The sequence below is a fragment of the Struthio camelus genome, chromosome 4, assembly GCF_040807025.1.
Source record: "Struthio camelus isolate bStrCam1 chromosome 4, bStrCam1.hap1, whole genome shotgun sequence".
Classification (NCBI taxonomy): Eukaryota; Metazoa; Chordata; class Aves; order Struthioniformes; family Struthionidae; genus Struthio; species Struthio camelus.
The window spans coordinates 85,960,002-85,976,265 of record NC_090945.1 but is presented as its reverse complement, the minus strand read 5'-3'; the positions used below and the strand labels follow the sequence as shown (position 1 = coordinate 85,976,265).

General features: G+C 45.0%; 1 protein-coding gene across 17 annotated transcripts in view; it reads right to left on the bottom strand.

The window, feature by feature from the left end:
- The window catches only part of EXOC6B (exocyst complex component 6B), a 313,137-nt gene that overhangs the window by 77,790 nt on the left and 219,083 nt on the right, over nucleotides 1-16,264 (bottom strand). For all 17 annotated transcript variants that reach the window (XM_068943863.1, XM_068943861.1, XM_068943855.1 and 14 more), the window contains 2 exons: nucleotides 14,331-14,472; nucleotides 1,457-1,530 (listed from right to left, as the gene is read on the bottom strand). In XM_068943863.1, the coding sequence (XP_068799964.1) occupies nucleotides 1,457-1,530; nucleotides 14,331-14,472 (216 nt within the window). The remainder of the gene's footprint in view (nucleotides 1-1,456; nucleotides 1,531-14,330; nucleotides 14,473-16,264) is intronic.

The following is a 16,264-nucleotide window of genomic DNA, read 5'->3' as shown; positions in this document are numbered from 1 at the left end:
ATTTCATTCTTCAAAAAGCCACAGCTTTCCTCTTCAAAATCCCTGCATTCATGTCTTCGTGCTTGGAAAAAGACCAAACCCTCCACATTTCCTTATGCCCAGGAGGTTGGGAGCGCATTGCGTATTGCAGTCAATAACGTGCCAAGAAGCTAATGAAGATAAAAGTGTCAACACATAGTAATGATAACACACACCTTTCCCGTGTAGCTATTCCGACCATTTTGCAAACAGATTTGGCAGTTAATCACACACCCAAGTATGAAACATGAACGTGTGGCATCTCAACGTTAACAACAACTGTATTGCTCCTTTGCAGAAATGTCATCGGATGACAGATTGCACTGCACATCAATTGGATTCTGAGAAGTTCTCAAACCATTACGGGTTAAAAGTGGCTCCAGCATGAATCAGAGTCACAGTGGTAAGGAGATCATCGATACAAGGGATTATGCAGATTTAAGAAATACCCTCGGCACCCGAAAGTTTTCAGAATGCAAACTACGTCAACCCTGAAAACAAGAGGCACTGCATCATGATGGCAGGAGGGACAAAGCCAGGGGGTTTTAACAGACAAAAAAAGATTGTTTTAATAGGAGAGAAGCATCAGTCATTGAGTCTTACTTCATTCAGACTTTCTATCCAACCCATCCATCTTCGGTGCCAAGAGATGACAGGACCACCTCACTTTTTCCCCCCGGCCTAGTGTATCAATAATGCCCGTTTCTACCACTAACAAATGACTTGTTAGCATGGTGCTTTTCCCTAAATTGGCTTGCCAAGCCCAACAAATGCCTCAGTACCTGCTATGGTCAACTTGGCTAAAACGAGGCCCCTTGAGAGGTGGGCACCGATGGGTGGAGCTTTTCCCAATCATCTTCCTAAACAGCCACTTTGTCATTCATGGCTGGGGACCATCTGTGGAAGAGGGGATGGTGGAGGGGGAGGAGAGTGGGAGACAGACACAACCCCCGCCACACACACGCACACCCCCCCCCCCCCCACAACCCCGAATGCAGATTCTTTCACCCTCGCAAAACGCTTCTCTGGGCATTATCTGTAAACAAAAGTGTCCCAGGCAGGCGGTCTCTGCATCAGTGCTCTCTCTGTTAGCAACACCTGCTTGGTGTCAGCTGGGAGAGTTTCGGAGGTATCTTTTGGCCACGTCTGCAGAAGCCAACCAGAGCACAATGGCCCCATCGCCTAGGGTCACTTGCAGCTTTCTTTCGCTCCCCCGTGCCACCAGCCCTTTTCACCTCCACCATCTCGAGGACCCCAGAGAGCTAAACAAGGAGGTGGCTTCGAGCGCAGAGAGCAGGGGGAGCGCGTAGGGGGGAAATATAGGTCTCTGGCGTAAATCGCCAACGCCGTTTCCCCTCCTCTCCCTTTCCTTAAGACCTGATGGTCTTCAGTCACACATCTTAAAAGAAAAACAAAAAACAAAAACACAAAGACTTACTTGTCTCAAGTCGATGAAGGCCAACTGCAGCGTGTCCCCTTGGAACCCAGGCACTGGGCCGGATCTGGCAAACTCTGTGGGAAAGAAAAGAGGATAAAAAGCGCCTTTAACTAACCATGGACAGGGAGATTGGCAGACGGATGACAGGGAAGACAAGAGAGGCTGGGGGAGAGGAGGACCGCACTTCTAAGGAGTCATGTCTCCCTCCCTTCAGCTTCTTTGTTCGCCCTTCAAAATTCGTGTCATCAAAACACCATTAATTCCACCGTCCTGACAGCAAGGAAACTGTACTAATTCGACCTGAAATTTATTCCCATGAGCCGTACTGGGCTTCAGAGTATTTGTTTTGTGAATGGACAAACAACTTGCAGAGAAGAAAGGGGGGGATGGGGGTGGAAAAGTTTTTCCTCTCAACACAATAAAATCTTCAGCTGTGAAACTCTTTTCAGTTCCGAAAGCTATTTATATTTTAGGGCGCTGAAGGAATTTTCTAATTTCACGCCTGTCACCAGGCTCCATAAGCATTCATCAAAAAAATATGCCTAGCCGCATCATTAATTATGCGGCAGTAGATTATCTGCATTATCTGGTATGGTGCATTATTGCCAGTATACAGTCACCCCAAATGGGAAGAATCGCCTCCATTATGCGGCATATTTATTTATTTTGGATGAAGACATCTGACAACTGAATAACATTGGCTTCTGAAGTGAGAAGAGTATTTTCAAGGCCACATTTACCTCCTCCTAGTGTAATCTGGCCACAATTTCATACTGAAGTCATTTATTTTTCTTCTAATTTATTATTTAAGCCAACTCTAAAACCACAAAGGGGGACTACTACAAATCCATGTCAGAGGACCTTAGCTCTTCCACGTCATTTAACAGCTTTTACTTGGTAACGTTCATAAAGCCAATGACTGCCTGTACTCAGGTGTGTGTTTTGAAGATGGGTCTGAGATTGGTTTTGCCCAACTAAATTTTTGCCCTCCTTAGCCACAGACATAAAGGCTTTATCTCTGCCCTCAGTGCAACTTCTCATGACCAAGTGGATCTAGTTTGCGAAGCCACCAAAGCTTCAGGCAACGCAACATCGTGTCTCAAGAGGCACTTTCCACCTTCGGCTGAATTTCACTGCTCCTGCAGATTCAGAGCATGTGGCACTCTAGAACGGAGAGCTTCCATGAGATGTAACTTAACGTAATGGCAGAAAGGAAGAAACGAGGGAAAAACATACACAAAGGTACGCATTTTTAATTTAAAGAATGCCAGGGCCCTTATTGCCCAACTATTCTGGTATTTTCCATGCAGGAACCCTCAAACCAGCACCTGCAGCTCCACAGTGCTCAGGAAGAAGGAAGGCTCGGCAACAAGACAGGAGGATTTTGCCTTCTGACTTCATGAGTGCACAAAGGCACTAAGAGACAAAACCTCTCCTGTCCTCATGTGACCTCATGCCAGATGGTCTTCTCCTTGAAAGCTTCTCGTTCCAATAGTCCAAAACAGACATTTTCAAGCAAAGGTCAAGAAAGATGGAAAAAAGTCACTGACAAGTCCTATTTTTAAAGCGTTCCTATAGTAGCCCAGTCATATTAGCAGTCCCCATGGCTCTTCTGAGAACAGACCAACGATGAGGCAGACAGGATTCAGCCCTGTTCTTCGACTGCCTTCCTTCTGGAAGCCAGAGAGAGGTTATTTGTTGGCTTTGTCGCTCCAACTTTCATCAAAATCTTGGGATGGAGAGCATCCTTCAGTACAGACACAGATACCTCCAGGGACGCAGCGGTCAGTTTTCAGACATCCTCGACTTTACTTCTTAATGAGTTCAGATGCCAGAAGAGCTCTACGACTGAAACAATCACTCATCTTCGCACTGATCACTCGACTGATTCTGCTGCAGGACAATGAAACAAGAGAGTGCTTCTCTTTGCAAAGTTAAAGTAAATTGGTTTTGTTACAAAATCTAGACATAATGATTAACAAATGTGGCTTTAAAACCATTATTTTTATCCAATCCTATTACTAGAGACAGATAATAAAAAATAAAAAGAGAGTATATATACAGGAGTGTTAACATTTCGACGCTGAAGAGGAGAAAGCCCTTGACAGCCTCAACATGAGCCTGAAGGACGGTGAAACCATCCACAGTTGTATGTATGGACTTTTTGTCACTTTTGCACAAAATGTGATTGGACAGAGAAAGGAGCGCTCAGCTTCCAGCCAGTTTCACTGAGCAGTGATGCCATGTTTAGGTTGCAAATAGTCCACAGTGATTTACATTTAAGTTAAAAACTGTTTTAATTAATTCTAACTGTACAGTCTTTTTAATGTACACTTGCTATAAAACTTAAGTGTAATTTGCTGAGCCAGAACACACACGCAAGGGAGGACTAACACACAGTCTTCCTGACTCTGATCTGCAAGGGATAAATCATCTTTACGCGTTTGTTATACGCCCCTCATCTCATCCGGAAAAATTATCCCAAAAGCCACACCAATCCTAAATGCTGTGGACTTCACTGGGTTGAGGTAGGTAACAAAGGACTGCCCGAACTCCTGTCCCATGCTCCACGGATGGGGGTCACATCATGTTACTAATTACATTTGAAACAACACTGGAAAACAAAAACCCTAAGAGGATTCTAGCAAAAAGAATTTTCCATTTTAGATTTAAGGGCTTGGCAGCTGCTAGAAATCCATATAGAAGCAAACATGGAGTTGTGAAGCTCAAGATTTTCCCAAAGACATGAATTTCAAATACTCTCTGAATGGATCCTGAAGTTTTTCACAAGACTTGTGAATATATTGCTATTGTAATTGGTCATCCTCGAGCCAAGGTGGATTTAAATCCAAGACATAGTCGCCTGTTAGCAGCTCACCTTTAGCTGTCTCCTGCTAAGCAACCACGTGGGAGTAACCCTAGGGGAGTTACGGGAGTAACACTGCACTTTAACACCGCACATTACTACAACGTACAACAGCATATTGAACGTGCTTTTTATGAACCAAGATCTGCTCAAAATGATAACGCTCATGAAAGAAAGGATTGAGGTCTCTATCACCTTAGCAATGCACTTGACATCCAAGAAGTGAAATGGCATGTGAGATCATATTATTTGTATCACAGAAGAAATGAGATCGAGGATATGGCTCATATGCTAGACGAAAGCTGCTGCAGCAATTGCCTGGAAGGAGCTAGAAGAGGACTGAATGAAATGCTTCACCCCATGGTTGTTATAAAAATAGTCGTACCTTCTGTAATCGTAGGTCACATTTTACATACCAATGCCACAAACCTATTTTGGAAGGAGAAACGAATAAAGTCTTAAAGAAAAAAAGAAACAAAGAACAGAACAGAGCTTTAAAGGAAGGACACAGCCAGTTCTTCTTGGTTTTAATCTCTTCAACGAGATTTCAGGATAATTTTCTCAGAACAACCGAGCACAGTGCTGGCCTCAGTACTGTCGGATTCATTCATTGTACTTTCTCCACTACCAAGGCAAGTGGCAAACATAGCAAGCCACCTACAGTACAGCCCCTTGAGCAGAAAATCACAAGAGAATAGAGCAGATCAGTATGCGGCTGTTTGTACAAAGCATTTAGCCAGGCTAAAGGTTTGAGAGACTTGTGTTCAGGCCAAAAAAGTAATGTCTTTGCAAGGTCTACAGGCTTGGGCCACCCAGGGCAGGTCACAGAGGGACTCTAACCTCTCTTCCAAAACATTTCAGCAATGAAAGAATCAAGGAACAGGAACCGTTAAGCCCTTTACAATGAACAAAGAATAAAGAGTTCAAACAAACATGAGAGAAAAGGCACCCACTGTAAATTAATTATACAGGACCGGAGAATCTCTTTTTATATACCGTACACAGTCACACACACAGGACAGATAGTGTCTTACACGTACTGCGTGGTTAAAACCCACACAGTTAGCTACTTTATTCTTCAAAAACTTCATTCTGAGGGTAATATTTACTCTAATTTACATGACAGCCCCAGAACATACGACGGCAGACTTGCATGATCTAGACGTTGCCGGAGCTCCTGTTCACGAGAACGTGGACAACGTACTTGTGATTGCATCGCTCACGTGCAAGACAGCTACCCCAAACCTCCGACAACTGAACCTCCACACCACGTCACCCTGGCCCTGGACGCACTCACTCATCTCCACCTAGCCACATCCTTGTATGCCTCCTGTTGGGATTACAGAACAGCAAGCCCAAGAGACATTTCTGGGCTAGACACAGGACTTCGTGGTTCGAGCCCAGCTTTTGTATTTGGGGAAACAACGAGCTTGCATTCATTAATGAATGAGGTGGCAAGCCTCACAGTTGTCTTCCTTAGACAAGCTCTTAGAAGACTATCTTAGAAAAGCTAAGTGACAGGGTCCCTGACACCGCACCCAGAGAAGCAAAAATCACCCCTTGAGAAAACTCACGCTGAAGAACAAATCTCTGCTTGGAATCTGGGGAGGCTCACAAGGAAAAAAAGGTGAGAAATGATGGGTAGGAATTCGGGTAAGAGAAACAGAGAGAAGATCCTTTTGGGAGAGGTCTTACTATTCTCTTTCCAGTTTCCATACTGAGTTCATACTTTACCACGTCGTTCCCAGGCCAAATCATCCAAGTTCATCCCCATCTGCGGAATTTCTAAAAACTGCAGGAAGAAGGAGGAGTTATCCAAAATATACTGAACTGGGTGAGGTTAACAAAAAAAAAAAGTCCCTGCCTGTCATTTGTTCCTCTCATAGAACAAAGACAAGCCTGGAATCCCGTTAGTTCGCTGCGACAAGTGGTCCATGGGGATGCCCCGGGCTGCAGGCACTGACTGGACTGGAAGGCATCCACAGCATCAGAGAGGAACTCCTCACAGCTTGACCACCAGATGTTTTAAAGTAGAAGAAAAGAGAACTCTTCAGATGAAATTGCAAGAGCTGTGTGCCAGAAAAATCAGTATCTGCCAATTTGTAGAACAGGTCTACAAAATCAAGTTACAGATCTCTACAGGTTCCCAAACCCATAACCCAAGATATACACTGAAAGTCTTTGGACAGATATGAAGCTCTCAGCTCCAATGAAATACTAATACAAGGAAAAGTGGAACGAGCAGCTCTCAGCATTACCTCGTCAAGCTGAAAAGGTTCACAAACACCAAAAGCATATGTTGGGTGGGGAAGGGAAGTTTGGTGAGCAGCTGGGGAATTGTTTAACTAAAACAGCAACCCCTGAAAACTGCCTAAACTAAAGGAATTAAGCATAGATTGGTCTTGAAACTGAAAAAGTAACCTTACAGAATGACACGGGGCAAGTAATCAGCGGAGACGAACCAATAAAACTCTGATCTGTCTTTTCTATAGGAAAGCAAAACTGAAAACATCTTATCTAGTTTAGATCGTGAGAAGACAAAAATCTAGGTGAGTTACGTAAATTGGCTTTTGTTTCATTATTAGTTTCTTTCTATCGCTTTTCACTTGCTGAGAAGAGGAAGTGAAAGATGAGGATTTTAGGGATCCAACTCAGTTTCAAGGTCTCATTTAAATAGGTGTGGACAGAGGCATCTCCTCTTCCTAAAGCGAGTTGCAAAGAAACATAAAGATGGGTTAGTATCAGATGAGCAACAAAGGAGAGCAGAACAAGACATTGGAGATGGAGGATATCGCAAATGTCATAAGCAGATCGCATAACTTAGAGAGACGAGAGGACAGAAGAGTCTGAGCAGAGAATGACATGACCCAGTGGCTCTAGCAACAGGTTTACAAAGGAGAGAGATAGAAGAGAAAGAAAATGCACAGACAAGTACAAAAGTGAAAACGCTGAAGGACACAAGGTCATCAGTTATAGGACAGACGAAGGAGGGAGAACACAAGGCAGAAATCAGGTGATGGTTACAGACAGCGGAGGCAAGCAGGAGGTCTTGGCTCAGGAAAAAAATATTTCTCTTTGACATCATGCAAGTACCTAAGATCTGCCCCAGTCAGACCTGCAACGATCACTAAAGTACTGCGGTATCAAAAGGAGCATTATCTAAATACTTCCTTATCAGCATCTAAACAAAATGGACGTGTTTCTTAACAGCTCATTGATGGAGAGTCATGCGCTTCTCCTGCATGTGTATTTATATGCACTAAGTCACCACGAATCACTTTCATTGCTATTATGAGTACTTTGCAACCTCTAAGAAAGGTTGTCTGAGGAAAAAGCAGGCAGCACTAAAGACATTAATGATACACCTTGGGGAGCAAATTCACGGAGAAATAAGAGCGAATAAACCTAAGTGTACGAAAGCGGCACAATCACTGCCCAAAGGATCCGACTTCCATTCCCTCTGCCACTCTACACCCCAATAATTTAACCTTCCCATTCCAGAAAGCACGTACAGCAGCACTTCGAGAACAGCTCTGCTGTTGAAAGAAATCACTCAATTTAATAGCATGAAAGTGCAAAGTTTTGCTTCCTAACAAGGGCTAAGCTTTGACACGTGAATAGGTGGAAAAGGAAAGGATCTGCCCCTCTCATCTCCCGAGGGAATTCTGCATTTGCCACAGGAATTGAGAGCAACAGATAGGCCTGGAAAAAGTACTGGCAACCAGAGGATTCGCAGGTTCCCAAGCATCCGTGGGCCGCTGTGAGCAACTGCACGGCCACCAGAATCTGCTCGCTTTCAACATAAAATGTGTTCCTTCAACCATCCATGCAGACACTTCATGCAATATGCTTAACCGTGGATTTGGGACAGGCTAGGACACTTCTGGCACCTTAGTTAACAAGCAGCAACCTGTTAGGCTGCCAACACATAGGGTCTGGTCCAGTTACGTGCCTGCGCACTACAATACACCTGCGTGCTCTCAAAGCACAGCGCTCTTCTGCCAGCTCAGCTCTGCTTTTTCTTGCTGCTCAGCTCTGCTCCAGGTTATCGTGCTCCCACGTGTGCAACAAACGCCCAACCGGCCTGCAAACTCCAACAGGTCACGTATTGCAGTGTAGTAGGTTCCTCCCCCTTGTCCGAGCCACGGCCGTAGTCCAGCTGCACCGCCGCGACCCAGGACATACAGGAGGCAGCTTCGCGTCCGCCTTTGCAGGCTCACGCAGCTCCTGGTGCCTGTGCTCACCGTGGCCGAGGAGCTCCCGCACAGTTACCGCTGCTTCGACTACTGCCCATCCATGCGGGCACGTGGGAGCCCTCAGCTGCAGGAGGATCCACAGCTTGCTGCTTTTTTTTTTTTTTTAACATATATCTCAGCAGCACACAGAGGCACTTGACTGAGGCTGTAAGGCGCTAATACAATAAAAGTCATCAGCGCCCTTTTCTAAAAATAACTTCATCAGGTATTGTGGGACCTACTGGATGTGAAGCAAGTGAAGAGACCGGCAGCAAAAAAATGGAGATTTATCTGCTCATGCGACCAGCTCAAACCTTCACATCAGTTCCTCGCAGCATCCCCTCCTTCCCCCCAAAATACGAGCTTCCTGCAGCTTCCCGCTGCTGCCTTGTGGCTGGGCGGATACGGGCCAGAATCCTCCAATCTGGGAATTTGTCTTCGTTTGTTCCCAGAACCACAGAACGGATGAGGTGGGCAGGAACCTCTGGAGACCATCTAGTCCAACCCCCCCTGCTCAAGCAGGGTCACCTAGAGCAGGTTGCACAGGCCTGTGTGCAGACGGCTCTTGAATATCTCCAAGGATGGAGAGTCCACAACCTCTCTGAGCAACCTGCTCCAGCGCTTAGGCACCGTTCAGCGAGCGCCGTGCTCACCTCTAGCAGGGGGCACGCTAATAGCCACGGGATACGTCAAAGACTCAAAGAACACGAGGCAGCCGTTCCCTCGCACGTTACAAACCTTGGCAGCCCGCACGGGCGGCGAGAAGGACTTGCCTACAATATGGTGGGCAAACGCTGGAGTACTGAACAAATAACGGGATTTCCGCGTGAGAAAAGTCTTGGAGCCAGATAACGTAGCCAAGAACGAGGTGGTAAACAGCTGTCCTGGGACCAATAGAGGCACGTTTTGGCGGGCTTCCCTCCGGGGCCGCAGCATTCTTCCAACTGGTTGACACATCTGGGTTTCTTGCTGACTGCACCCATGAGTGGGCTGAGCGAAAATTCGGAGTTTAATGAAATTTTAAATATAATTTTACGGCACTTTTAATTTCTCATAAAGCAGCAGTTAAAAGACTTTAGAGATTATGGAACTGCTTATTTTATGATCTAAGTACTGTAAAAACAATCTGCTTTAACCACCGCTGGAATCAGTTACATAGACGTAGAAAGCTTTTGTAAGAGCAGCCTCCTTTCTTTTTTCTGTCGTAATCTCCAAATTTGGGTCGTTACATTCGATACTCCGAGGTACATGAGACATGGAAAAAAAAATACCAGAAACAGGAGGTCCTAAAAAGAGCAGAGCACGGACCTAGGTTAAAAGGCACGTACCAATTTAAAAAAGCATATTAAGCATACTGTTAAATCTGGGGTTATAGAAGCGTTCTGGACACGGCACACTACCCCATTTTAAAAAGCAAATGCCTATTCTTAAAAAAGTACCACCCCCTCTATTTACAGGTTCACAGAAATATTTGTATTACTTTCTTTTTCCTTCAGCTTTTTTTTTTTTTTCCTCCTTTTAAGTCAGTTCAATGGGCTGCAGCCAGAACTCGCTCCTAAATTGAGACGTAATTAGAAGTGTCCTACTGTGCCTTTCTGGACAATTCATTTAACCTTCCACGCCTTATTTCACTTTAGGCTTAAATAAGACTTCAGACGTGCCGTCCTTACATACATATTGCTCGTAAAGTTGTGCCAAAATGACTTGCAAACCCCTCAAAATATTAACACGCATCTCGGGAAACGGCTTTTCGCGGGAAAAAGAGCCCGTTGGCCTCTGTGTGCAGGAAGGGCTCTGCACCCATCCTGCCGGGCGTTGTGCTGGTGGCAGAAGTCTCCGGCAACGTGGTTCCTGTCGCTTCCGGGGCGGGGGGAAGGATAATTCTGCAGGAAAACCGCGCTCACTTTTCACAGGTTTCTCTCATCATAGCCAGCCTAATGGGATCTTTACAATCTTGCAGCTCAATTCCTCCTTGCCTCTTTCACACCAGCAACGCTGCTGATGTACACGGGACTATTCATATGACCGCGGCCTGCAAGATTTGGCTTTTAATGTTTGTTTAATTTACAACTTCTCCTCAGAGAGCTTTCTTTGTAAAGGTTATAAAATGAATAAACTGTGTATTCAGTGCTTTGAACATGCAAACCACGATCCAAAAAACGCTAAGCGCATTGCTATGGAGGGCAGAGCTCTCGTGCAGGTGGAGGATGTCCCAGCAAGTGGCTCCTCAGCACCACCCGGGCTTGCACGACTCTGCGTCCAACCTCAGGCTGCCTCTTGCTTTTGCAGCCAGGATTGACACGGGTTGGACCACTCGACGTTGGACCACTGAGAACAGACGGTGAGTCCGGTTGCGTTAAACCTTGTGTGGTGTTAACGGTGATGGGATACCAAACTCTTTGTAAATCAAAAACTACTCAAGGAATCCATGGATCTGCAGAATTAACTTACCAGTGTCTTGTTTTAATCCTAAATCATCATCTTTTCCACCTCTGCAGCTGTTGTCACCTACTGTGTATATAAACACACTTTCTTACAAGGTGTATTACACCCATTCTGATCTAGAGTGAACAAACCTACAAACGCACTGTATCATCTTCAAACCACAGTTAGTACATGACTGTAACTTCTTTCATTAATTATTCTCTTCACCCACTTAACTAGCTTATACTTTTTGGCATTCACAAGACATTCAAATAAAAGCCTAATAAACTCAGCGACTGAAACACCGAGGCCCTGTTTCCATTTGACAGAATTCACTGGAAGTGCTACAAAGAGCTTTGAAATCTTATTTAAATACAGGTAATAAATAATAAAATAATAATAAATAAATGGTAAGCGCTTGCTAAAGCTGCAAAACTAGGTAAGGTTTGCAGTGTGGGGAGATGGGAGAGGGTTGAGGTAGAGTCAGGCACAAGTCAAATATACAACTGGTATAACCGAGACGCTGAAACTTTCTGCACTTCCAGGTAATAAAAAGAAAATCCTTGCAAACCGAAATGTATTTTCTGAATATACCAGTCCAGCCTCCAGACTGGCTTTTTTCGGTTGTTCGATGTTGTTGTTTTAAGGGACGCATTAAAATCACGACGCATTGCTTCTTGAGACGTGACCTAAAATTATTCACGGTGCCAGCAAGCCCAGCAGACGGACAAGCAGGGAAGAGGGAGCGCATTCCTGCTAGCCGAAAAGGAAGAAAAGCCTCTGTTTGGGTTTCCCATTCTCGGCGGCCAGCGGCGGGGCTGACAGTGATGGATAGCAAGGTTACAGCCGCAGCATCTGTCTCCATTCCCTGGCCCGCGACGGCAGCTCGGGCCGGCTGGGTGGAGCGGGTCGCCTGCCCTCCCGCTCAGGTTGGCGGCACCTGCTATTGAACGTCTGAGTGCTCCTGGTTTTGTCTCGCAAAACAATTGCCTCCAGATCCCGTGGAATTTAAGGAATCGTGCTTTTAAAGCCTGTATTAAATGTCATCCGTTTGACTCGGCATCAGGGGCTTTTAGGAAAGAGGTGCTGCTTAGTGACCCAAGTCACTGATGGGGCAGAAAAACTGCAGGGTTACAGGTTTGTTTTCCGCCCAAAGAAAAAGGACAAAACTATTATTAATGACAAATGCTTCTTATTATTCTCAGCGACGCAGCCTGGCCCTCTGCGGACCCAGATTGAGAACACAGCTGCTACCAGCGGAGCCAGGACCTGCTGATGGGACACAAATTACATGGCCAGAATTTAAGACTGAAGACATTCCTGAAAGAAAAATAAGGTATTGCTTGGACTATGACATACGATATTGCTGCAAATTTTGGATATGATGCATTAAACATAGACCCTTCTCCCAGGCTACTCAAACGAGAGAGATGAGAATTAGCAACAGGACAAAGCCAGCTACTAAAAAACAGCCCCTACCAATAACAAAAATCTTCATGGGTGACCTTCCTCAGAAATAAATTTAATCTCGCGGTAGTTACTGCTGATGGGTACTCCTTAACTCAAACATGATTAGCAAGACTTTTTTTTAAAAGGGTGGAAGAACGTATTTTGGACAGTGTCAACTGCCAGATGATGATGAAACAAGACAACTAATTTCACTGAATAAATGGAGCTATCAAAGATAGGAACAGATCAAGCTCAACACCTGTTTGGGCTCTAATACCATTCCTGCTGAGGCCAGGGACAATTTTGCTGTGGAGTTTAACCAGGCCAAGGAGCGCTTCAGATGCTTCTGCAGTGAAAAGGTTTATGATCTTCCCAACTTTTTCCAAGGCCTGTTCCAACTTCATGCCAACCACAAAAGCCAAAGAGGCAGGTATGCGGAATAAACTTTCCAAAATCTTTTCCCTTTCTGAAAATAAAAGGCTTCTTGACCTGTTTATCAACCCAGAAACACAGAAAATGTATGCCTGTATCAAGGTCAGCACTTTCCGTAGACACTGACCCTTTGATATTTTCACAAGTGGCCACAGAACATAATACCTCAGGCTTTAAATAGCGCACTGCTCAAAACTGGCATGGAGGCCAAAACTAGCTCAAAGAAATGGCTGTGCTCTCAGAAAAAGGCGCTGTCCTGCTAAAGCACAAGAATGACCATTCCCAGGCAGACAGAGGTCCAACAGCAACACATGCTTTGGTGAACGGCACCAGCTCCATCCGACTAGTCACTCAGATTCCAGTAATTTGTGGTTCAGAAACACCACGACCTAACACCTGGACCCTCATCTTTGTGGTTCACGCAGAGTACGGTTACTAATCTGTCCGACCACTTTTTTGAAAACCTATTTGCGTTTTTGACCTTCACAAATATCCTGCAACAGGGAGTGCCACCACTGATTTACGCAATGCTTACGCCTACTAAATCCAGAGGTTTGGGGGTGACGTTTGAGGGTTTTTTGTTGTACATCATGCCTGAAGAATTGCACGGTGCTCCTGGTGTTGCTTTTACTGAAAACCTGCCTGCAGTGGGGACTTGTGCCTTTTCGAGCTTCAGTAAGCGTTTGAGAAAGACTCTTGAGGGTGGTTCCTCAGCAAAGGCAATGTTTTAGCCCTGCTTTGAACTGAATTTTAAAAATAAGAAGAAAAAAGTGTTCTGTCCGTTTTGTTCTTCATTTTGTTAACACCTATGGAGAGCAGGATAATAAGCAACTTCAGTGAGATCTTAGGATTTGTCCCCAGAGTGTATTCAGGTGTTAGCTCGGTGAACCAAAATGAGCAGGGTTAAGCGCAGACCATATTTTTGGTACCTACGATGCTCACGTGTACATTTCTAAATAGCTGCAATTATTTTGCTTACAAAGCATCTTACTTTCCGTAACAGCGACCTAGCAAAAGGCGATGCTTTGAAAAAAATTCCCTTCGGCAGATAGAGAACAGGAACAAACAGCTGAGGTCAGGAGAGGATCAGAACGTCTTAAGATCATAAGCCAGTTATTGTTTTCAGAAACAGACTCAAGTAGACTGATTTTTGTTAGCTTTGTTCAAGTTTTACCCACTCTAATTCTGCCTATTTTTAAAATAACTGATCTCCAAAAGCTGAGATTGTCTGGAAAGTATTAATGCCCCATTTAAGAGGAAAAAGGAAGAGTAAAGCTTTGATCTCTTAGTTGCTGGGCTTCTTCTGTCCTGAAGATACTGCCAAATATCATCATGAACAGCACCCACCAGCTCTGCGGGAATACCAGTCCCATGGACTTGCACTGCTAACCAGTGCTGCCCTGGCTTTTAGTCCTGACACACAAAGGACTGAGCAAAGTGAAACGTGGAAAACGGCTTTGTGTCTTACGTTCACATTCCTCTACGTCCAGGTTGAACTGCTGTAAGGCCCCCAGCGTCAGCTGCCGCACTTCGGCTTCCAGCAGCAGCTGCATCAGCGACGTGGAGAGGTGTTTGCACGCTGACATGCACGCGGTCTGCGCCACCTTGCCCTGCAAAACCAAAGAGAGCTTATTAAGGACACCAAGCACCAAATGCAGGACAAGTTGCTTCAGATCAGGACTCTCCAGTCACCCTCTTCAACATATCCCATTCGCTACTAGACAGTCACGTGGTGCTCAGTGTTGCAACGGTCCTTTTTAAAGGGAATCATCTTTTAGGACTCTGAATTCCTACCGGCAGAATTAGACCTTGCAAGGCGCAGAACACCTGGGCGCAGCTCAATTCCAGGCAGACCAAGGGCGTTTAGAGCATGAGGCATCTCTCATCAACGTGCCCTAAAGGGGAAAAAGCTACAATATACCCTATTTTATTTAACATCCTGCACAGAGCTCGTCTGCAGAAACCTTGCTGATAGATTATAAATCAAAACAGCATCGCCAGCTGCCAGGCAGCACTACAAACACTACATGAAAACGGAGACTACCTCTATTCCAAGGCAGGAATTTCAAAATCCCTTCCCAACAGTGGAGGCTCTTATTCCAGACAGGGGGGTTTTAGGCTTGACTCCACCCTGGCATAAAGGTGAATCCAGTCGGGTCTCTAGCACATCCGATGCTCACTCCCGGTGCTGTGCAGCACTTTCAGGACTCAAACAGGCAATGAGAGAAAGGAACAGCAAAGCAACCTGGTACCTGCACTAGTTGTGTTCACACTGGTGCAATTACACCGTGTCAAAACACTTGCTATTTAAACACCAAGGTTAGAGAACAAGATAAAGGGTAATCTGTTGTTCTTATCTTTACCAGAAAACGTAACAGTTTGCAAGTGTTTCAATGTAATCTTTATCAGCTACTTATACCCCTTGAAACCTTTATATCTATCATGGAAGTATGAATAGTTATTAGTTTCAGCTACTAAGGAAACTTGAGAAAACTGTCAGTAAATATTTATTTTTAACGCATTTTCTCTAGGCTACATCAATTACATTTGGAGGAGATTCCACTTATAAATCATGAGAACAGTTTGCAGCAAGAGGAGTTACTCTGGCTAAGCCTTCAATTTTCAGATCGCAAGGCAGGAGAAGAGTAAACATGACAAACCATCTACTCCATGCACATGCTTAAATTGCTGAACTATAAAATCTGAAACAGCCCATTTTCAGACGCGACGCTTGACAAGCTGCAAAATCAGCACATCCAAAAGAAGGCACCTTGTCTGGGGACAGAAATCATTTTCAACAGGTTTCAAAGCAAAACTAACGAGAACTGAAATACTAAGCATCGTTGACCTGAACAGTCGGTGTCGCGCATGCAAAATCAACATCTTCCTCAGCCAACGTACCTGCTCTCAGCATGGATCTTTGGAGCGTGCCTGTTTGCAGCAATGACAACTTTGCAAAGAAACCTGTTGCATTCCCATAGTTGGCCCAGGCACGTGCCATTGGTTCCGACAGCGTCACTTGCCTTGCAGAATCTTTTAATTATTTTTGGAACGGAAAAGGTTTTTACTCTAAGACAAAAACTGCCACAACACGTGACCAAGAGAGCAGGGGCTTTGCTCATTCAACAGGGAAAAGGAAGAACTGACCTGTCAGATATGAAGCCCAGGAAGTCCCTGAAGGATTATGATGTTCAGAGAAGAACAACGTTAGGGAAACGGATGATGGCGAGGGGCAGGGAGCGATTAAGGGAGGGGATAAGCTGTCCCAGCTGAAAGCTAGAACTGTGTCCAAAATCCACTATTTCCTTAGAAAGGCCGTAAGAAGGTCACTGAGACCCAGATCCCGCTCACCTCTGCTAAAGGACCAGCCATCGGGCAGCTGCTGTGAGAAGAGAGGAAAGC